Raw genomic sequence first — 21,857 nt, forward strand, 5'->3', positions numbered from 1 at the left:
GAAATGGCGGAAAATCAGAAATTTTGTTGAGCTGCATAATCGATGAGCAAGAATTTTTTTTGAAAGTCCAAACTCTTAAACTTGCACAGCATTTTCCAGGAGTGAGCCGAGTGTCCAATGAGTACGCGTTTAACGATGATTTTATCAAGAAGGTGGTGTCCTGCAAAATGATAGATAATTGAACCACAACACTTTTACTTATCATAATACCTCGAAGTTCTAGAATTTTCACTGAGAAGGTGTTTCTCATCACCTCGTTATTTTATTCCCGACAGCCTTTCCAGAACAGATCTAACAGGTTAGACGTTGCAAGATAATTGAAATTTCGGTAAAGTTCTTCAATGCATTCTATCGGAAGGTGAAGATCATCATTATCAGCTTCGAATTTTTTGAACATCTTTTTGAACGATTCTCAATTTTTGAACAAAATCTGAAAAATTGAATTTTTTGAACAAATTTCCAAGGTTCAGTGATCTTACATTACGATTTTATTGAATGGATGCAGAGTGATAGCTGGACCAATATGATCAGTAACCTTCAAATCAGCAACACCAAGTCTAGTCTGAACTATCTGATTCAAATTATTCCATTGAGCAACATCCGGGATAAGAATCAATAGATCCATCAATATTTCATGTCAGAACTGGTTCGGAGCGGATCTGGAAAAACTGTGAATAGGTATATTCGAAAAATTTCCGGCTTACCTGGATCTTCCAAAGGAAAGATTCATCATGATTCTTTTTGACCAGGTTGTTTTCTGCTGAAATAAAGAGAACAAAAATAAATGACCTCTACTGGGAACGGGGAAACACCAGACCCAATGTCTCAAGCCAGTTCAGGAGCTCTTTTGGCGATAGAGTCAGCGCGTCAATACGCATCAATTCTTTTCTAAGACTCTTCTCAACGCGATATCAAAAACCTTCTGCTAGCTTGTTTACAATCATTTTTTAACGGTCTCGTCTTCAAGAACAACCGTAACGGTGCGACGTCGATCATGAGTTAAAATGGTAGCGGAGTAAAAACATGCTGTTTGCAAAGAAAAATTGAGTTTTCCGGAAGTCCGAACACATCTCGCACAAAGTTTTCCCGGAGAATGTTCAATTTTTACAGATTCTTGATCTCTTTAATAGTATCTGAAACATCGAATTTTTTAATTGCCAAGGTAAAATGAACTCACGTTACGATCTCATTTAATGAAGGCTAAGTGAGGGGCGGAGCAACACAATTAGCAGAACACATCCATCAGCCACCACTGAATTCTCTAGCCGTGCGATGAATTCTTCGGCTTAACGCCGCTGAGTTTTTTTCTCATTCCTTACATGTCGGATGTTTCGCCAGATTTCCTACAGCGTGATCCACTTGTTGAAGATCTTATCCCATGAATTTGCTTTTTCCTCCTCTTCTTCAGCATTTCAAGAGACGTTTTGAAGAGGATCTAGAAGGATTGGAAACATAATTATTGAAAAATCGACTGGCTTACCTGAATCTTCCAGTTTATATTTGAAGCATATAGAGCGTTCTGTGAACCTTCTTCACATATCGCGGCTGGGTTAGAAGATTTAACATTATTCCTAGGTGTGGTTGTCGCGATGTGACAGTTCCTGCGTTTCCAAGTGTACTACTGAGACTCATGCTCCTGCTTCAAAGAACTGTCATGATCAATCTTTGTGGCATGGCAGCACTCTTCCCTTGACAACAGTGGTTATTCATAAATTTATTGATTCCTCGCTCATTCGGCCATCATCTTATCCGTCGATTCGTCTGTTTGAAAATCTGGTATCTGAAAAAACATTGAAAATCAAATACTGTGGATGGTACTTCTAATCGTTGGTTGAGCTTTCTTCAAATAACTAGCCTCTTTCGTCTTAGATGTGGAGCATCCTTCATCGAGAAGGCGGTCAGGACTGTTGCATTTTGAAAATCCGGAAGATCGGAAAGTGAAACGTTACAGCGATCGACGTCTGGTTCATATTGCAACTTGTGCCACATTGTTCGTCATCGGAGAAATATTGAAGCTCCAATTCAGTCTCATGTGAAGATGCAACTGAAATTTACCATTTTTAACACTGAAAATTTCAAAGCCCTAGCCTCACAACGACTTCTCGGTTCTTGATAACCTCCACAGACTGCGGAATTTGCATTCGGAGCACATTGTCACTCTTCATTTCTCATGTTTTATCTTGAATAGAGCTTCATAACCATGTCAACCGTCGAATCAAAGTCCAGTGGATCCTTAGACGTTGTCAGATCCTTTTTGTTCATCATGGAGTTGAAGTAACTGAAATGCTCAAAGTTTTCTCAGTTTTTCAAATATGTCAAATAACTCACTTTATTAAGTTGTTTCTTTTTTCTTCTTCGATCCGCAGTGAGTGTGTGTCGAGAAAAGTTATTCTTCCGTTTGAGCACGTATATCACGAGTAATGTTCATAGAAACAGGTTGACAATCCGAGTAAAAACGGTTTGTGCTCCGTTATGAACCACACAAGGAAGAACATATTCGAACCGACAGATAAACAAGAGCTCACAAAGGAAACTAGATTAACGATCTCATTTAAACCCTCTCAGGTGAATTATAGAGTTTTCCGAGTGCAATAGGTCGTTAAGCGTTAATGGGGGAGGTTTTGAAGAACTATTTTTAATTCTTTGGACGGAAAATGAAGCGCTCGACTGCTCATCCTAGATGTTTGAAACATTAGGTCAGTAACAGGAGCCAAACGATGTTTACGAATTCTGGTGTTTCAACGAGCTCAAATTAATCTCAAAGAAATCCTGAATTGCGAAAAATGGACACCGCAAGCCACAAACGAAGAGAGCAGAAAGAAGGTCACCAGACGGTGCGGAGAAAACGAAATCGATCAACTAACGAGAGGGGGAGAAGACAGGGAAGGACCATCATGCGAACACGTAAGTTACGGATGGGGAGAGCAGAACGCACTCGGTAAGAATTTTCGGGGGTCATTTCACTGTGTGAGGAGGCCTGCCGATGAGAGATACACCAACCGAGCAACAGTCGGGGGTCAAATCAAATGATGAACGGACGACGGGGAGTTTGAGAGTGAGAACCACGTGGGAAGGACGCGCGCGTTAGATAGAACCACAGGGTAACTGTATCGATTTTCCACTTCCGCGCCCCCTGTCTCTGTTACACCCGCTGCGTCTCCTCACTCTCTCTCTCTCTCTCTTTCTCTCTCTCTCTCTCTCTCTCTCTCTCTCTCTCTCTCTCTCTCTCTCTCTCTCTTTCCATTACCCTTGCCGGCATCGCATTATATACAAATTCAAATGGCTGATACCTGATTTTTTTCGGCCTCTAGGAAGATTTCCAAAGAATCCTAGCAATGAATTGAATCTGGAGATCTTTCTTTGATTTTTTCTCAAATTACTTTACTAACTAATCACTTTCTATTCCTTTATTTATCGTGCAGAAGTTTGAATAAGGTGAGTTTTATTTCTCTATCCCGACTGATGAATAACCGAAAAATGGGTTCACGGATGTTCTCCAGTTTTTGGGTCATTAATGCAAACAGTTTTTCAGCTTTTCATCAACAAAAATGGACAATTTTGAAAGAGAACAGGAGGAGCATAGTGAGTTGATTTCAAAATTATGAAAATTTAAAACTCGAATTCCAGTCAAAGCCCTGCAGCGCGATCTCGATTGGCTAAAGGCCATGTCTAGGGAAGTGCGAGGTCGTAGAGAAGAAACTCAAAGCGAAATTGAAAAACGTGGGATTGAAGAAACTTTGAGTTGTCAAAAATTGTTTTTTTTTCGTTTTCAGATCCAGAGAGACATGCCAAAACTATGGAAAAAAGTTCGAAAAGCACATGAAAGTTAGTTTGTTGTTTAATTTAGTTTATTTTTTCAATAAAAGTATAATTTCAAGAAAATGTCAACAATGCTATTTGGTATGCATCCAAGCTCACGAGAAGAGTCAAAGTCATGGACAGAGTGAAGAAGAAGCAGAAAGAAACAAGTCGAAGACTACACCTTTTGTAAGTTTTTGTTTCAAATTGCCAGAGAAAATCAATGAAAATCGATGTACAGAAACCTACTTTTCAGTTGATTTTAACTAATTTCAGGAGGATGGAGCTCTTGGAACAGCAGCGAAACGGAGTATCGATGCAATGTCTGATGCTGCGGATATCCGAAAATTTCTAAATTGTCTCTTTTTTTAACTGTTTTTCTTTTTACTATCATTTTTATATGAATTTTTAATGTTTTTTTTTTTGAAGACATGTCGAAATTTTCAGGTGGTGTCTGAGTAAGAGAAAAAAACAGAGAAAAGAAAGAAAGAAAGAAAGAAAGAAAGAAAGAAAGAAAGAAAGAAAGAAAGAAAGAAAGAGAGAGAGAGAGAGAGAGAGAGAGAGAGAAGAGAGAGAGAGAGAGAGAGAGAGAGAGAATCTTTATCAGTATTCTGCACCTGAAAACACACTTATACAAAGCTCATTGCTTGTTTGTTAGTAGTATTATAATCCAGGAGGCACCTCAGAATTTCCGTTGTTCCACACACCTCTCCCTCTGTTTCATAGGTATCGAGGCCAATTTCACTGACTTTTTCTTCCGTACTTCCGAGACTTCCGACTCTTCCGACATAGTTTTGCTCATTTTCAGCTCTCTCAAGCTAAAAAAAACTATTGGCGTAAAATCTATGGAATTCAAGTATTTATCAGAATTCTTGTTATCAAATTTTCATCGTTCTTTCGGCTATTCTGTTCAATGACCCAATAAATCGCTTTTGGGTGTCTTCACGGCACTAAAGAGTCAATCTATAGTTAGAGTCTGCTTTTCGTTTTTCTCCCATCTCTCCCATCACTGCCTTGTCTCTCCTTCCGATATAAGACCTCACATCCTCAGAACATTAATTTTAATTTCAAAGTTAATTTAAAAAAAATCAAATCTCAGTGAATGCCGGGATCTCCCATTTTCCAAAGCCGTTGGAAACGCCCTTCTCGTTCACTATGACAATGATGTTATTAAATTTCAGGCTCCTAGACGTTTGCGAACCCGTCAGTTGCGAACCGCGACGTTTGCGAACCACGACACTTGCGAACCCGACAGTTGAAAACGCGACGGTTGCGAACCACGACGTTTGCGAACCCAGGTCCGCAATTGCGCGTGGTGGTGTTTGCACAGAAATGCGAAAATCTTGTTTTCAGCTTTAAAAAAAGAAATATTGCGTATTCTTTGTTAGAATTCGGGGAAATTTGAAGAAATACATGATAAAATAGTCATGATTGTGGATAATGGTGATCAGTAAATAGATGTTCTTCTTCAAAACATTATATTCAGATAAAGAACCGTTTATGATATTTGACGAAGTACATCCAACAAACGGGAAGAGATACGTCGCATTCGGATCAAAAGTGGGACTTGAAATGTTGGAGAAGTCGTCGTTGCTCTTATCAGATGGCACATTCTCAGTAGCACAACCACCATTTGTTCAACTTTGAACAATTCATGCTACCTTCAGTGAATCCACGTTTCCAGTAAAAAAAAGAAATATTGCGTATTCTTTGTTAGAATTCGGGGAAATTTGAAGAAATACATGATAAAATAATAGAAGAAACACGAAAAATTTTTTGAAATTTATTTTAGAACAGAAATGACAACAAAATTAACGAAGCAAAATCAAAAAAAAAAGACAACAAATTGAACAACAAAAGCAACAACAATGATGAAGAAGAAATAAAACAGAAATCAAATTAGGTATACTTTTTCGCTGCACGAATTGCCTTGAAGAAAGAAATACCCTTCAGTTGTGAGCCTAGAGCAATTCTCGCATCCAGAACTTTGAGAATTCTTTGATCTTTTAGAATATCTTTCTTCTTGCGTTCAGCAGACACCTATAAGATAATTATTGAAAAATATAAGTGAAAACTTTAACCTTGTATGTTGGATCTGTTTCAAGAGCTTCTTTGTCAAACTTAAGTTTGCTCGCCTCCTGACGGAGACATTTGAGAAGTTCTGAGAGTAGTGGTGTCGATCTTCCTCTTGTGTCAACAACACATGCCTCCAGATTACGATGTTGTGATTCTACGGAGTTCTTAGTTCGAGGAAGATGGCGGAAAGATCTGTCCGAGACATTCCAAGTGGCTGGAGGGAACTTCAAAATTCTGACCGGTCCCACGTAGAAGTTTCGAATATACTTTACGAAATTCTGCATTTCGGCTGTTCGAATCTTGCAGCTTAAGCTGTTTCAATCGTCGGAACCAGGCCTGTAACAGATGAAAGTAACAGTATGTCTGGCGAATGTTTGGAAAAGCATTTTTGATTGCTGTTGCTTGTCCGATTTCGAGGTCTCCAAGATAATCCTGAGGGTCCCAAAGTGGAATGATCGATTTCAAACGTCCCAGCACATAATCGTAGTCCACGATCTGGCGGCCACTCATCAAAACATGAACTACTGGAAACGTGGATTCACTGAAGGTAGCATGAATTGTCCAAAGTTGAACAAATGGTGGTTGTGCTACTGAGAATGTGCCATCTGATAAGAGCAACGACGACTTCTCCAACATTTCAAGTCCCACTTTTGATCCGAATGCGACGTATCTCTTCCCGTTTGTTGGATGTACTTCGTCAAATATCATAAACGGTTCTTTATCTGAATATAATGTTTTGAAGAAGAACATCTATTTACTGATCACCATTATCCACAATCATGACTATTTTATCATGTATTTCTTCAAATTTCCCCGAATTCTAACAAAGAATACGCAATATTTCTTTTTTTAAAGCTGAAAACAAGATTTTCGCATTTCTGTGCAAACACCACCACGCGCAATTGCGGACCTGGGTTCGCAAACGTCGTGGTTCGCAACCGTCGCGTTTTCAACTGTCGGGTTCGCAAGTGTCGTGGTTCGCAAACGTCTAGGAGCCAAATTTCACACTGTCTCTTTTATTTCAAACGTTATGCCTCTCTTTCTTTTCATGATATGCCTTCTGAAGCTCCCAACCTGATATTTCATAATTTCTTCTATTACAGTGTTCATCTTCACTGCCGTCAATATTCCCTTATTCACCGGTTCTTTTCCCCTTTCCTTATCTCAAATCTTTTTTGCTTCAAAAAAAAAGTTTACATGAATTCGTCGATTTATCAAAGAAGATGCATAGCGCTAATAGTCAAAAGAAGATACAAGAGACGGTGTGACGGGTAGCTGAAGATATACAGATTAGTGCAATCAGCAGACAAAGTAGTTCTAATTTTGAGATCACTCTTTCATGCGAAGCTCACTTTTTTAATTATTTGTCTTATAGCGCAAACAGTAACTTCAAATCTCCGGTGTTCTCAACTCCCCTTTCGCAATCGTTCAGTTTTTTTTTCTTTCCCTCTCGCCCTCTTGGGGTCCACTTCATCGTTCGGGCGACAGCTCGCGGAAAAGAGACTGTCGGGCGACCGCAAAAAATATACGTGGCCATCGACGCTGCGTCTCTTATTTTACCAATGAAATCGAATCTCTTACTATCACTTTGGCGTCTGCGTCTCCTCATCACATATTCCTTGGAGTTCCTGGCCACATCATAACCCCTCCATACAGCGACGACTGAGGTCTGATGTTTTTCGGTCCTCAGTTTTAGCTTCCCTTGAGGACTTCACTGAAAAGACGTCTCAATATTTAGGAACTTTCAGACATCCTACTGAATGGAAGTCAAAGTTCTTTTTTTATTTTTTCTGAAGATTAACCAATAAACCCTACTAATGAATGGGTTTTTGGAATATTTTCAATCTATTTTCCTGAAGTTTTCGTAAATAGTTTTGGTGAGTACATTATTCTTTGAAATTTAAAACTGTTTTTAGTCGTCCTAAATTACATCAGTTGAAATTAATATGATCTCTAGGAAATTCAGGAAATCTAGAAAATTTAAATTTCCAGAAGTGGTGAGAAAATCGGTTGAAAGGAAATCCAAATGCTACTCAAGATGACTTGGCAGCTCGAATGGCAAATGCACACGATATCATTATGAAACTACCCAAAGGATACGACACAGTAATTGGCGACGGTGGCATTCAAATATCCGGAGGTCAGAAGCAACGAGTGGCCATTGCCATCAGGAATCCCAAGATGTTGCAACTGGATGAAGCGACTTCTGCTCTGGATGTTCACAGCGAGAGGCTTGTTCAGGATGCATTGAACAACGCAAGGAAAGGAAGAACCACAATAATGATTGCTCATCGCTTATCGACAATTCGTGGAGCAGACAAAATTGTGTATGTGGAAGACGGGAAGGTGGCGGAATATGGAACCCATGAGGAACTGATTTCTCTAGGACTACGGTATGCAATGATGGTCGATGCTCAGAAGTTTGACGACGATCAGGAACGGGTTGAAGTGGATAATGAAGATGAACATTCTCTACAAGGATCAATTCAAGATTCAGACGGCGACTCCGAACTTCCATCGACATCCGACCAACAAGCATCTCTCCCTCACATCACTCCAACTCAAAAAGACAGGTCCACGACTTACGGACTGCTGGATGTCTTCAGAAACTCTTCTGTAAACTATCTGCACATGTTGCTAGTTACTAACTTCGCTATTCTGAGAGGTTTCAAGCTTTCCCTCTGGTCACTTCTGATCAATTGGGTATACAACACCTCCAAAAAACCATTAGCCGAGATGAAGGATAAACTTTGGAAGAGCATTTTTCTGTTCACAGCCCGCGAACTCTACATAACGATCACACGGATTTCATTAGTGAGTGAATGTTTCCGCTTATACCCTAAAATGATATTTTTCAGAGCTACTTCGCCAGCAAAACATCCGAGAACTTGATTCAAAGACTTTGGCTTGAAGAGACTGCTTTACCAAGACGGAGAGTTCTACGACGACCCAGAGAACACACCGGCAGAGATGGAAAAGGCATTAATTATTTTTACTTTTCTTTTGAGGGAGGATCTTCTGAGAAAAAAGAGAAAGAAAAATAATGAAAGAGAATTAAAAGGAAAAAAGAAACAGTCATTGTCTCTGTGTTTCTCATCTCGTATCGTGGTCCGTTCCAATCGCACAGTACACATACACACGTTTGTACTCGCATTCTCACACATATACGCTCATCAGAGGACCGTACAGACGTTGTTTATTGCAGAACCAGCACATGTCTCAATTCCTTACACACCCTGTGTCTGTGATCTCTCGCACTCGATGTCCAGGTCTACGCCCCCCACCCCCTCCCCCTCCTACAAGAGAACTCCATTCCTCAGTTTTATCTTCTAATGACCCCTTGAATGAATAGAGGTCTAACTACTCAGGAACTTCCCAGACATCCTTCTGCATGGAATCGGAAAGTTCCTTTTATTTTTCTGAGCATTAACCTACATATCTACTTTTTGAAAACTTCAATAAACCTTAGAAATGGAAGGGTTTTTGGAATATTTTCAATATATTCTTCCGATATTCCCTATTCCTGCGAGTTGTGTTGGAGGATGGTGAGTATTTTAATTTTCAGAACCGGAAATTCAATTTACTTATTCTTTCTGAATTTCTGATTTTCTCAACTTCTGAATTTTTAATTTTCTGAATTTCTGAATCTCAAATTTCTAAATTACATAATTTGTAATTTTTTGGATCTTTCAGAAATCTCTGGAACCTTCCAGAGAAATGAATACCGAGACGGATCTAAAGCTCTCCAAGTTTTGGACATGGCCGATTTTTCTAGCCGTGGATTTTGTGTAGAGTTAGAAGACGAAAATGTTAAGGTATAGTATTTTTTTTTGTAAAATTTCAAAATCTCAAAAATTACAGTTCTACACAATTGAGCATGGACTTGTGGAGATGGAAAGAAATGACGAGCCAACGAGTCTTGACAAGTAATACGCGATACTTCCAGACGTGAGTTTTTGTCATTTATCTCGGTTACTGTAAGAGTAATTGAGAAGTTGTAATTGAGTAATTGAGAAGTAACAAAATGTTTTGCGTAATATGATAAACATTTTGTTCGTTAACAACTTTTTGATAGCTATCATGAGAGATGAGATACAGGTCGTAAAGGTTGATTGATTTCCCGTGATTATGGTATCTGGGGTACTACATACCAATCCCCATAAGAGTTATCAAAAATGTTGTCAACTAACAAAATGTTAAGGATAGTGTGATAAACATTATATCAGTTGACAACTTTTTGACCGCTTGCAAAGGAATTGATATACAGCACCCCGGCTTTCGTATTCCTATTATAGTCAACTTTAAAGTCCAAAACAAGTGATCCAGGATTGTTCACCTTTTCTTAAAATTTGAGATTATACTAAACAAATATAGCGCTAAAATTTTGTAGTTGACAACTTTTGTGTAAAAATCTAACAAAGCGAAATAAGCGGGTTTGAAAGCACATGATTCGGAATTTAGTGATATTTTGAGTTTTTCGGCACTTGATTCGTTTCATGCGGCTTATCTTGTTTGGATGAAATTGTACAAAAAAGTTGTCAACAACTCACCAATATTGGTATTGTATTACAAGTATAAACATAGGGTAATCTTGCGAATCTTCACACTTTGGGAGTCATAGAGCAGACCTGACTTGTGCATTCCTTTTGTTTTGTTTTCTGAGATTTCAATTATTTTTTTCCAGCTTATCAACCCAACCACTCTTTCAACAAACAAACATGCGCATGTACGGAGAAGAGAATATGAGTGAGTTTTGAAATAATAATCTAAACAAAAGAAATCAGTTTTTTCCAGAATATATGGCCGCTAAGTACCCATGGAAGAGTTTCGAGGAGGCAAAACTGAAGAAAAGTTAGTTTCCAAATTTTTGATTCTCCTAAAATTTGAAATTCCAGAGAAGATTGATGTCATTTTGAACACCGCCTTCATCGTTAAGCCTCAAAAGACGAAATGTTTCGAATTCGGCAAATGCTTCTCCGCCGCGAAGAAGATCTTTGAGAGTGAGTTCCATTTTTCCTTTTTGTTTGGATTTATCGCTAATTTTCAGAGGGTCTGACCTCTTCAAAAATTTCAAAGACAAACATTTTGGAAACGATCCTGGAGGAGAGCATTATCCTGCGCTCCAAGGGTTCAATGGTCGGGAATAACACCTGGAAAAGATGCGGTAAGATTTTCAATGTTTTGTGGGGGTATTGCTCAGGCTATCACCAGTAATATCGATTTTTCAGGGATCGTCTTCGAGAAAAGTGATTGCAACGACGTCGACAGCGACTGATTTTCTTCATATTGCCTTTCCTACAATCTATCTAGACCTCTCCGATTTTAAATTTCACTAATTGTTTTCCTTTTCCTCATTTCAATACCTCGGATATTCACTATTTTTTCAGCATTCTATAATTATAGTCATTTTTTCACAGCTTTTCACTAAAATAAATTTCATTGCTTCCAGTTTCTACCCGTTCAGACCACAACAAAAGAAACATCAACACTTGGGCGAGAGAATACATATAAATAGGAGGTTTAGAGAAACTATGTGGGACCAGTGAAAACTAGAGAAAAGGAGGAACGGACCAAAGAACACACACGATGGGAGCAATAAAAGAGGATCAGGGGGAAGGAGGGGGGAGGAGGATCATTCAGGGGTACTGTAGTTTTAACGATGAGATATTCGGCTTAGCTTAACTTCGAGTCAATATATCTCAGTTCCTAAGAAAGATATCAAGAAGTTATCAACTTACATCCTGTAGGACATAAAAAACAGAAAATTTTGATAGATAAAAAAAAAACTATGTCTTTATAGCTGAATTATAGCCTAGTTTAGTTGGCTTGTAGTTATATTTTCAGCGGATGACCGGTAATTTTTTCAGAAGACTTCATGGACGATCGGAAACGTTTTTGGCATACTGTCTGTGGGATTATGCGAAAAAATTGATTCGTTGGCCGAATTAATTCAAAATGCAAGAGAATGGAAAAGAAACTGAAACGGCAGAGCCGTCTGTTCGTATTCACACCTGGTTCAAGATTCAAGAAAAAACAGATCCCATCAAACAATTCTGTCCCGCTTCTGCTCGTACCGACGAAAACATTCAATGGCCGGATATATCCGAAAATTCTGTTGACCTCACCATTGCAATGAGCAAGCTCGGCTGTTTGTTAGCATATCTCCAAATGCACAGTCAACAGGAAATAAGAACCAACAAATCCGTGGCTACATGAAGCAAGTTTTTTAAATTTAAATCTGCTTCTGTTGTCTCCTCAGGATTCCATTTTGCCGTGAGTCTTTGTCATTTAGTTTTTCTTGTCCCTTCCAGCAAAGCTGAGTGTTCTGGATTTAGTTTGCTTTCCTTTCAGTATCGGCTTCTGGATATGTACAATCATCATCTGAATATCCGACGATGTCGACGCATTCGATTCAAGCTGCTTTACACGTCAATCACTTCTGATTGGATTTTGTACTTATATAAGTGCCAATGTTTGAAATTCACCAGAATGTGTGGTCATGGTGTCTGATGAACTAATCATCATCGGACATCTTTTCTGTTCTGTTTTGGTGACTGGAAAACAAGATTTTACTTTTCAATTATTCAAAAAAAAACCTCAAGCTCATTCTTGGCTCAAGAACACAAACGAAAGGTAGAATAAAATTTAAAAAATGAAAAGTCCAATCCTGAAAAACTTGGTGTAGCGCTCATTTTCAGAAATCTAATTATTATAGTCTGTAATTTTTAAGCTAGTTTGCAATGCTTTGCCAGATACATTGTAGTTTCCACATTTTTATGAACAGTTCAAAAATCATGCAATCATGCAATATTTTTGGTTCTCACAAATCGTTTGATATTTTCTTGCATAAATTTACAGTTTTTCCCATAGCTTGTTTTAGCCATACTATTTCTGCTTGACAGTTTCTCTGTGACTTGTACTCTCGCCCGAACACATAAAAATCACATTTTTGTACAATTTTCCATTATGTTTTTCTTTTTTTTCTTGCATCTTTCATCCCCTTTCTTACATCTTCCATCCCCACAAAGGGAACTTCAAATCTGAAAATTCCAAAATTGAGAAAACTCACCCTTCAGAATTTTTGATAATCAAATTGATACATCGTCAACCACAAATTTCGGATGACAAGACAGCTTGTAATTCCACCACAATATTTGCAACTGACGATGTTTACAAGCCCTTACAATTAGATACACGCACTTTAGAAAGTTAAGCTCCGCCGTCCCACTTTTCCTTTTTCGAGCAAACAATCCGAGCAAAGACCTGAAATTTGTATTGTTTGGAAATGTGCAGAAGTATGAGAGAATTTGCTAGTTTTTTTGCAAAAAAGTTTACCTTTTCATTTGTAAAAATAGTCGCCAGAGAACTAATCCACACATTGCTGAAAAATAATTTTCAGCCTGATTTTAGGCTCTTCTATTGATTTTTTGAAAGTTATTGGGCAAAAAGTTCCCATTGCAGCTAGTGGGAGTAGCCGTCCGCCTATAAGTGAGCTAAGCCACACATTGCTAGAAGAAAAAGACTTTCCACAGTCTAATCTTCGGCTCTCACGGTGATTTTTAAGACTTGAGGTTGTCAAAATCACTCTCATAAAACGTTTTGGAAATATTATATTGTCAATGGTTTTTTTTTTTTGGATTTCTCTGTGAACAAAAACTTACTTTTATTGTCGTTGTTATAAAAGAAAAGCCTCAATTCGTGTTGTTGCAAACGAAAATATGACAAGTATTAGCTTTGATTCATTATTTGCTGCAACAAATTCAGCTGAAAAGTAAATTATCTGTTTTCAGACCATTTTACCTTTGATTTGTCGACTGAATACTAAAAAAATGACTGAAATAACTCAAAATAGTTATGCCACCTAACGAAAAATTCAGTTTTCCTCGGGGAATTCACGAATAAGTGCGACGGGGCGCAAATGTTTCAATGAAAAAGTTAGGCTAGAGTTTCAACTACTTGCAACACAAAAATTAAAAACATACAAAAAACTGTTATTAAAGTAAATTTGTAGGAAATTACGACTAATGCATTGCTCAGATTGTTTTGAGCGCTACCCTTTTATGATGAAGATACTAAAATTGTAGTCTCTAGCAGCAATGTTTCGCATTGCTAAAAAGTTTACTCAAAATCTTTTTTGACAATATTGGGAGACCACATCAATTAAAAATAATAAAAGGATGTTTTGAAAAAGAGACAAACTGAAACAGTCGTCAATTATAGCAAAATAAACTTTCAAACCTTCCTGGAATGTGTTGATGATAATATTTTCCATTTTTTCCGATTACAACGCAAAAACTTTTCTTAGCATTCAGAATCAATGGTGATGATTGAATCGGGTCGAACAATTTCGAGTTTTTGCTATAAACATCACTCCAAAACCAGTTTTTGAGTGAATTTGAGTAACTTTTGAAGTTATCACAGATAACCAGCTCTGGAGCTTTGCGATTTATATTGTGAAGCTTTTTCGGTTGCGACCATTTGTTCCAACTTACCACTTTTGTCCCTTGGTAGAAAAAGAAAACATCGGTGCTTTCGAAAAAAGTGAGAAAATGTCTGCAGTAACCGAGTAGACGAATTGTACTGTACAAATTGCACAAACTGAGACGCACGAAATTTTATTAGAGGATGGGTTTTTATTATTCTTTTTTATGAAAAGGATTCTGTGAATCTGAAAAAAAAACACTTTTCCGGTATTGACTGACAATTTATAATGTGAGAAATGATGATTTTGGTCTCCCTCTTTCTGTTTTCCTTGAGAAGTGTTGCTCATTATTTTTGAATTGGCATTTTTTGCTACCAGACGTCTCATTTATTTTTTAAAGAAAAAGATGAGCCTACGAAGAAACGCAGATGAAGGGAGAAGTGCCAGGCACGGGTCATCCACATTTGTCGGCAATGGTGCTCAAAAGTCTGATGCTCAGAAAAAAGAAGAACAGGAAAAAAGCAGGGTACGTGAACAACTGCCATTTTTTCCAATATTTCTTTTTCTAAATGAAAACTTGGAAACGGATAGAAAAAGAATGAACGAAAGCTTTGATGGGGAAGAACTTGAAACAAGCCGTGCAGTTTTTTGTAACAGGTTTTCATAAATACTTCTCTGGAAAAAATAATTTTTCCCGTAAAAAATATTTTTTCCCGTAGGGATTTTTAAAGTCTAATGCTCAAAAATTGATAACTTCTAGGAAATCCTACATTATGGTTACTTGATTTGCCAAAAGTCGCAATAGTATTTTTTTTTTCTCTCGAAAATTTGCTGTTTAGCAATGGAAACTTACAGAAAATTAAAAGTTCAACTTGAATCGGCCCTATCCGGTACATACCCATTGAAATCTTCTCAATTTGACAGGAACCCGTTATCCGGGGGGCCACTTAGATATCCATCACCGAGTGAACTGTATGACTATCTGGCAACAAACTCAGCTGTAACTGACGACTGGATTCAAAATTTTCGAGAGTTGTCTAGATAGACTATTGTTAACCCATGCTGAAATTAAAATCAAATTTAAGGTTTACGAAGTGTTGTGGTTTCCTTGTGAGACACAGAGAAGACAAAAAAAAACAGAAACGGATAAAAGAACGGATAAAAGGGCGGGGCTAAATGGGCGGGGCTAAAGCTGAGAAGATGTGTTTTCATATTGCAAAAATAAAACCTCGTCCAAACTTTCTTTTTCCGTTCTATAAGAGTTTTCTGAAATTTCTATTAGAGCAAATTAAAATTTGATTCTCAAAAAAATTCTCACTGTTTTATCCGTATTTCTCTACATCTGAACCTCAGTTTTATATTTTTGTCAGACCTATGCACGTCCATTCCAAAATTTGTAATCTACTCGAGACTCGAGACCCAGCTCTGCAAGAGCAATTTCAACTGCCGCTTTCCTTGATGCAATTTGTATGCTCATCAAAGGGGTGATTTTTCGAAGGAAGTCCAGAACAGGCTGAATCACGTGCTATCAATGATGATTGCCAGTGGATTGATGTCCGATATGCCGCCTTGGGTTGAGGCAAATTTGAGAGCCGTGCTGAACCACGATTTCGTGTAGCCTGAAAGAATTCGGACCATGATCCAACAACGCTCTGGCCTCCCCAGGCAGCTTTTTTATCCGGATCTTGACCCAGAACGGCCGTGGGACATTCGGCTGAACATAATGATAACGAAAAATTTCAACGAGGCAAGCGACATCTGCAACTCATTCCAGAGAAAATCAAACAATCCTATCTTCATTGGAGTTGAGACCGCCTATGACACACTCCGTCATGGGGACAGAACTGCCCTTATAGCTTTTTACAATCTTACAAATAAACAAATTCTTCTCTGGAGAGTTCATACTTATTCGAGATCGGAGATGGAACAGGCCAAAAACGTAATTGGTCGTCTTGGAAGAAACCGTCGGTTCGTATCCTTTGGCTATGTCCCTTTCTTCAAGCACATTAATGTGCAAAATGTCCGTTTCAACAAAGACGAGTCCCTGAAAGCGCACTGCCTCCATATTGTGCTGGAAATCATGGACACAGAGAGCCCCAGTGACTGGACATCGGAGCATTTGCGATCGGATCAAATTGACCATGCTGCATATAACGTGGTCGTGTTAAACTGGATCCGCCAGTTTTACAAAAGTACAGCTTATTGTGAGTTTGTAGGGATTTTGTCTATTCCAATGGTTTCTTTTTTCAGAACAGGGTCGCAACGAATTATAGCGAGTTTATAGCTATTCAATGTTTCTCACAGATTTTTGTTATAAATTTTCAAAATAGCTTACAATTTTTCAAAGGCAGTCTTGACTTTGGAATTAACTATATCGGTTTCTTATGAAAATCAAAAAAAAATTCCATATGAAAATATGTTTCAAGAGATTTTCAGGTAAATAAAAACTGTATCATTATTTATCTCTCACAAAAAAGGTTTTTCAGATGTACATGTTCTGTCATTCACAGTTTTGGCTATGCTCTACTCTACTTGCAAAAAAAAAAACTAATTATGCATTTTAAACGCAAAGCTCATTTTCGATACCCATTTGACAGCTTTTCCATTCATTTTTGCAAATCTAAAAATTAATAAGTGAGTTGATATTCAACCAACAAAAAAAGCAAGAAGAAAAATATATGTTTTCAGGTTTTACATAATGTCATCTACACTTTTCCACACTTCATTCACCTGCAACCCTATTCATAATTTTCACAAATTATCTAATTGTTTAAAAAAATACTTCCACTTTTCTATTTCCTTTTTTTGTATTTCTTTTTTCACCTTCTTTCACTTTTGTGCAACTTTTTTCATAAATATTTGAAAATTGAAACTGGTCAAAAGGTTTCCGACAACTTGGATCAATTCTACAAAGAGTGTTTATAAAAAGTCACAGTTCGCATTAACGAAGATTTTTGAGAAAAATCAGTATTTCCAAAAGTTGTGGAATGAACGAAAACTTTGAAAATTTATATAATTCAATTTTGTTGAATGCAGAAAAAATAGACGCCTAAAAACATGTGATAGAAGGGCCAACTAACTCTTAACTTTAATCCAACTTTTCTCAATCACTCTCTAACAATGTGAGAAAAACAAGAAACTGCGAAAAAAGTATTGGAGAAGGTTTTCTTTTGTTTCTGTGATTATATTATATATAGAATACGTTGTCAATTGATACTTCCTTTATCATAATATCAGAAGTCAGACCAATACAAACTGGCAATAAAAATACTACTAATGTCACCCACCAATGAAAAGTAGCAATGAAAAGTCAAAGGTTCCTGGGTTTTTTGAAGAATATGACTCATTAAAAACAAAAAAAAAAAGAATATATATTTTTGTTTTTTTTTTGTATACATTATTTTGAATTTGAATATTGCGAATATATTTTGAATATAATATACATTTTGAATATATTTTGAATTGTCTTATATATATTGAACGGTGCGCAAGAAAGTTTCCAAGATTCCTCCATTTAAAATAACCGTAAAATTTCTTATTCAGTATTTCTTATTCAGTGTACACTTTCATTCAAGGTGCACTCATTATTCTGGAGCACTGTGAAAGATTGATTCAAAAAATTGTGGTTCGTGCCTCTCTATCAATCAAATTGCTGTTTCATCAAATGTTACACTAGCTGACCCTATCTCTAACCTCAGTCTTCAGTAACCTCAGTCTTCAGCTAATCAGCCATCACATTAGGAAAAATATCACTTCTGCGTTGGGAAAACTTTTTTATTCGAGAAAATGAAAATCCAATTGCTATTTTTTGTCCTTATTCTCCCTATAATTGCGTGCATGCCACTCGGAACGTATGACCAGAAAGAAACTGAACGGAAGAGCGTTCAATTTTCAAACAGTCTTCCATGCCAATTAGAAAAACTGTTTTGTTCGGACTCCATGACGCTCGAAGGGAAGGAAAAGTGAGTTGGTTTTGAAGTTTGTAGAGGGTACAAAAATTAATTTTCTGATACTCTTATAATTTGTGTTACCAAGATAAATTTCAGAACTGCGGTCTCTATCCGTCCAGCAGCATGTGCTTCAAAATTGGACAAGATAATCACAATTTATGTTTTTATTCTTAAGACGTTTTTTGTTTTCACTCTATGTTCTTGTCTTGTTCTCGGTTTTCTAATTTATTTCAAAATTATTAGGTTTGCATGAACACTAGATTTTTCTTTTTTTCACTAGATTTTATTAGCACTTGTTTTCTGGAATTCTAACTTTTGTAATAAAATGTTGTTAAAGTTTAATGTTTTTTCAAAAAATTATATTCAGCTGAAACCTTCCATTGTTTCAAAAAAAATTGAATTGTTTTTCCTGGAATGTGATTCAAGTTTTGTGATCAAAAACCTTTAAAATTTTGAAAGTTCTAGATTTTTGCAAAATCGTTTTTTTTTTTGAGAACCCCGGATTTTTCCTTTTTTGAGTTTCAGTATATTTCTTTTCTCAATTCATATTACAAAGCCCTTCAAAAGCTGACTAGGCAGCCATTTGTTATATTTTTCTCTTTTCAAAGTATTCGTTTGAAATGAAAATAGAGAAACTTTCATTAAACACTCAGCATACGGTAGGATACTATAAGGATGTCCAGTCTTTTGCTCACAATCTAATTTTGCTTTGATCCAACGCACTGCTTAGTACCATGTGGTTCGTGGTACTACCAAGTACTTTGGAATGCACACTGGGAGCGCCCTCAAAAAACCCCGCCCATTTCTTCTTTGAATGTCTGCCCCCACATCAAATATCCAAGTTTTTTCTTAACATTTATCGCAAATCATTCTTTAGTTTTCACAGAAATCGTTAATAAACCTAATTCTACTCGATGTTTCAAAAAAAAGTCGATTTTCGTAACTTCTTAAACTTTTGATTCAAGGGTTTAGTAAATTCAAAAATAAATTACATCTTTTCAGAGTTATAAAATGAAGCCAATCCTACTTCTATTAGTCATGACAGTTTCACTAGCCGTCGCCAACGAAGACTACTCAATTGAAGCTCTTAGAAACGATACTAGTCCAGACAAAGTCATCATCCTCTACAACGGAACTTTCACCTGCGCCAATACACCATTTTGCGCAATGGCAACTTATCACCGTGCAACGAGAGACAACTTGTGAGGATATTCTCGGTACCAGTTCAACAAATTACAATTTTCAGCATGAATGCGCTAGATCCTATTGAAATTCTGAAATTCTCGTGTACCAACAAGAATGAGATGCATCATCAGAAAGTAGTCGAACTGCCTAGAAATGGTTCGCAGTGGAATGTGAGTTGAAAACTAAACAAATTTCATGAATTTTCTGATATTTTCAGACTATGAATGAGGTTCACATTAATATCTACACAAATTGCCATAAGATCGATCAGAGATTCAGTAGTCTCCAACGTTTGCCGGGTCCAGATGGACTTGCACTGTGAGTATCAAGATTAGTGTTAAAATGACACAAAGATAAACAATCCAATCAAACAATTTTTACAGATTCGACACATTCTCCTATAATATGAATCTCACAAAGTTTGAGAAAAACTATTCTTCTCCACAACGCTTTAAAGACGCATTCATCCGATCAAATAGTGGAGAACTCGATGAAAATTTCGATCAGTGGATTGATGGAAAAAATCCGAACATGTCAAAGTTTTTCATGGACAATTAAATTAATTGAATGATTCGATATGAAAACAAACATTTTGCTTATCATTTGTACTTTTCTAGGTCTTTTTTGTTCTTGGTTTTCCAATGGTTTTGTTTCCTAATAAATACATTTAAATAATTACCTTGATTTCAATTTTTCAGAAGTATTGTTACAAGCACGAGTCTTCGAAAAATCATTTTATTCCGATAGGTTGAAGCCGCAGAAATTTCAAAATACAACATACCTGATAATTCTAGCTTCAAAGTTTCGCATTCTTCAGATGATGAAAACCGCTTAAATTTGGACAAAAACTCACAACAAACTGCCTTTTCCTCCTAAAATGGATGCTGCTGATTTCAATCCGAGAAAATGGCTTGTTATTTCCATCAATCAGATAATAATCAAATCAAAATCTGTAAAATTATAAAACATTCTCAATTTCATCAGTATCTACTTTGAAAATTGCCTGAAATAATGAATTCAAGTTTGGGATTTCTTGGATTATAAAATTTTGGATCTCTTGGATTTTTAATAATTAAACTTTTTGGAGTTTTTGGATTGATGTTTGAAACTAAAATCGGATTAAAGTTAGGGTATGCCACAATATTTATCTGCTTTCAGTCATTCGTTCAATTTGAAAACGTCAACTTCATTTATGTGTCGCCGTTTTTCGATTATCAGTTTTTTTCTATAATTTCCCGTTCAATCTGCCATTTCTCTTCCTTCCTTTTTTCATTCATTTCTACCAAGCTTGGAAAGTCATTTCCCAACTTTTTTTCTGAACTACTAAGTTCCTCCAATATTAAAAAATTAGTTTGATACTTCTCAAATGACAGAAATGTTCGTTCTAGTTTTTGTTTAAAAAACGTTCTCCTGCCTCATTCGTTGACTAGTTTGTATTTACTGCTCATAAAATTTTTTTCTGCAGAGAAAAATAGCGTTGCTCTCAAAGAGACTAATAAATGTGGTGCCAGTCGCTCCTGTCACGAACTTCCTCGAAACAGGACACATGTTTCGCGGAGGAGGGTAGAAAAAGCACTATAAGTTGGAAATACTAAAGACATTACAGAGAGAACGCAGGAGAAATAAATATGAAGTGTGAAGCAAAGGAAGGAAAAAGGGACGGCCATTGAAATTTTTTGGACTATGGTAATTTGAAGAGGGATAATCAATTTTTTCAGGTTTACTGTGAGAGCAAATTAACGCCTGTTGGCGCCAGGCCAGGCTGGGACTCATTATTTGTCTGTAACTTTGTTCATTAACAAGACACAATTCTCGAAATATTATCATTTCTTAGTACTCATTGAGATCAATCATATTTAATTCAGTTAACCTACAAATATTTAGTCGGAAAGAAAATATGTTTGGGAAATTTTCTTGCGCGCCGGATCTGGAATAAATGTTAATAAGTAAAGCTTAGAATAATCCAGAGTTTGGTTTATTGTTTGAAAATTTCAAACTCAGATTTCCGAAATTACCATTCACAATTATAGCAAAGAAGTTTTTCTGAAATGAACTTGTCAGTTTGAGCATTTTTTCCAGTCAGTATTTTCATCTGAAGCTCAATCAGTTTTTCGAAAATAAAACTCACATTTCTGCTAATGGTAAATTATGAAGCTCTTTATTTTAAAAAGTACCATAGTTCTGAGCCAATCACCACTCACTCCGCCCATTTTGTAAAAAGAACGGCGTTCAATTTTCGAAACCATTCCTACTTCTAGTTATTTTTTGAAAACTGATTAGAGCTCTCAAATTTTTTGGAATTTGAAAATTCCTGAGCTTAAAAATTTCTATATCTCTTGTGCCCTAACCAGGGCTGTCCAAAAGGCCGGCCGAAGGCCGGCCGAAGGCCTCGCGCAATTTTGTGCGGCCGAAGCCGTCGCAAGTTC

General features: G+C 36.9%; 5 protein-coding genes across 5 annotated transcripts in view; 4 read left to right on the top strand and 1 right to left on the bottom strand.

Annotated features, from left to right (window-relative positions):
* Positions 1-3,785: 3,785 nt before the first annotated feature.
* Positions 3,786-5,445, top strand: CBG27611 (the record flags this gene model as incomplete). Its single annotated transcript, XM_045239398.1, has 2 exons — positions 3,786-3,825; positions 5,285-5,445. 2 exons carry the CDS (start codon positions 3,786-3,788, stop codon positions 5,443-5,445), a joined length of 201 nt encoding a protein of 66 aa, XP_045099451.1.
* A 252-nt stretch (positions 5,446-5,697) lies between these two features.
* On the bottom strand, positions 5,698-6,582 carry CBG14015 (the record flags this gene model as incomplete). Its single annotated transcript, XM_045239399.1, has 2 exons — positions 5,698-5,838; positions 6,142-6,582. The coding sequence occupies 2 exons, from the start codon at positions 6,580-6,582 to the stop codon at positions 5,698-5,700; spliced, it is 582 nt and encodes a 193-aa protein (XP_045095317.1).
* A 1,347-nt stretch (positions 6,583-7,929) lies between these two features.
* On the top strand, positions 7,930-11,149 carry CBG14016 (the record flags this gene model as incomplete). Its single annotated transcript, XM_002644214.1, has 10 exons — positions 7,930-8,688; positions 8,733-8,810; positions 9,344-9,419; positions 9,568-9,689; positions 9,736-9,800; positions 10,559-10,620; positions 10,669-10,725; positions 10,770-10,874; positions 10,922-11,038; positions 11,103-11,149. The coding sequence occupies 10 exons, from the start codon at positions 7,930-7,932 to the stop codon at positions 11,147-11,149; spliced, it is 1,488 nt and encodes a 495-aa protein (XP_002644260.1).
* Positions 11,150-16,217: 5,068 nt separating this feature from the next.
* CBG27612 lies at positions 16,218-16,847 on the top strand (the record flags this gene model as incomplete). Its single annotated transcript, XM_045239400.1, has 2 exons — positions 16,218-16,500; positions 16,783-16,847. 2 exons carry the CDS (start codon positions 16,218-16,220, stop codon positions 16,845-16,847), a joined length of 348 nt encoding a protein of 115 aa, XP_045099452.1.
* Positions 16,848-19,257: 2,410 nt separating this feature from the next.
* Positions 19,258-21,857, top strand: part of CBG14018 — a gene marked incomplete at both ends in the record, with an annotated part of 5,347 nt that continues 2,747 nt past the window's right edge. The window contains 4 exons of the mRNA XM_002644215.1: positions 19,258-19,448; positions 19,493-19,601; positions 19,649-19,749; positions 19,815-19,970. Of these exons, the coding sequence (XP_002644261.1) occupies positions 19,258-19,448; positions 19,493-19,601; positions 19,649-19,749; positions 19,815-19,970 (557 nt within the window). The remainder of the gene's footprint in view (positions 19,449-19,492; positions 19,602-19,648; positions 19,750-19,814; positions 19,971-21,857) is intronic.

The sequence above is a fragment of the Caenorhabditis briggsae genome (genome assembly GCF_000004555.2).
Source record: "Caenorhabditis briggsae complete genome, chrX, whole genome shotgun sequence".
Taxonomy (NCBI): domain Eukaryota; kingdom Metazoa; phylum Nematoda; class Chromadorea; order Rhabditida; family Rhabditidae; genus Caenorhabditis; species Caenorhabditis briggsae.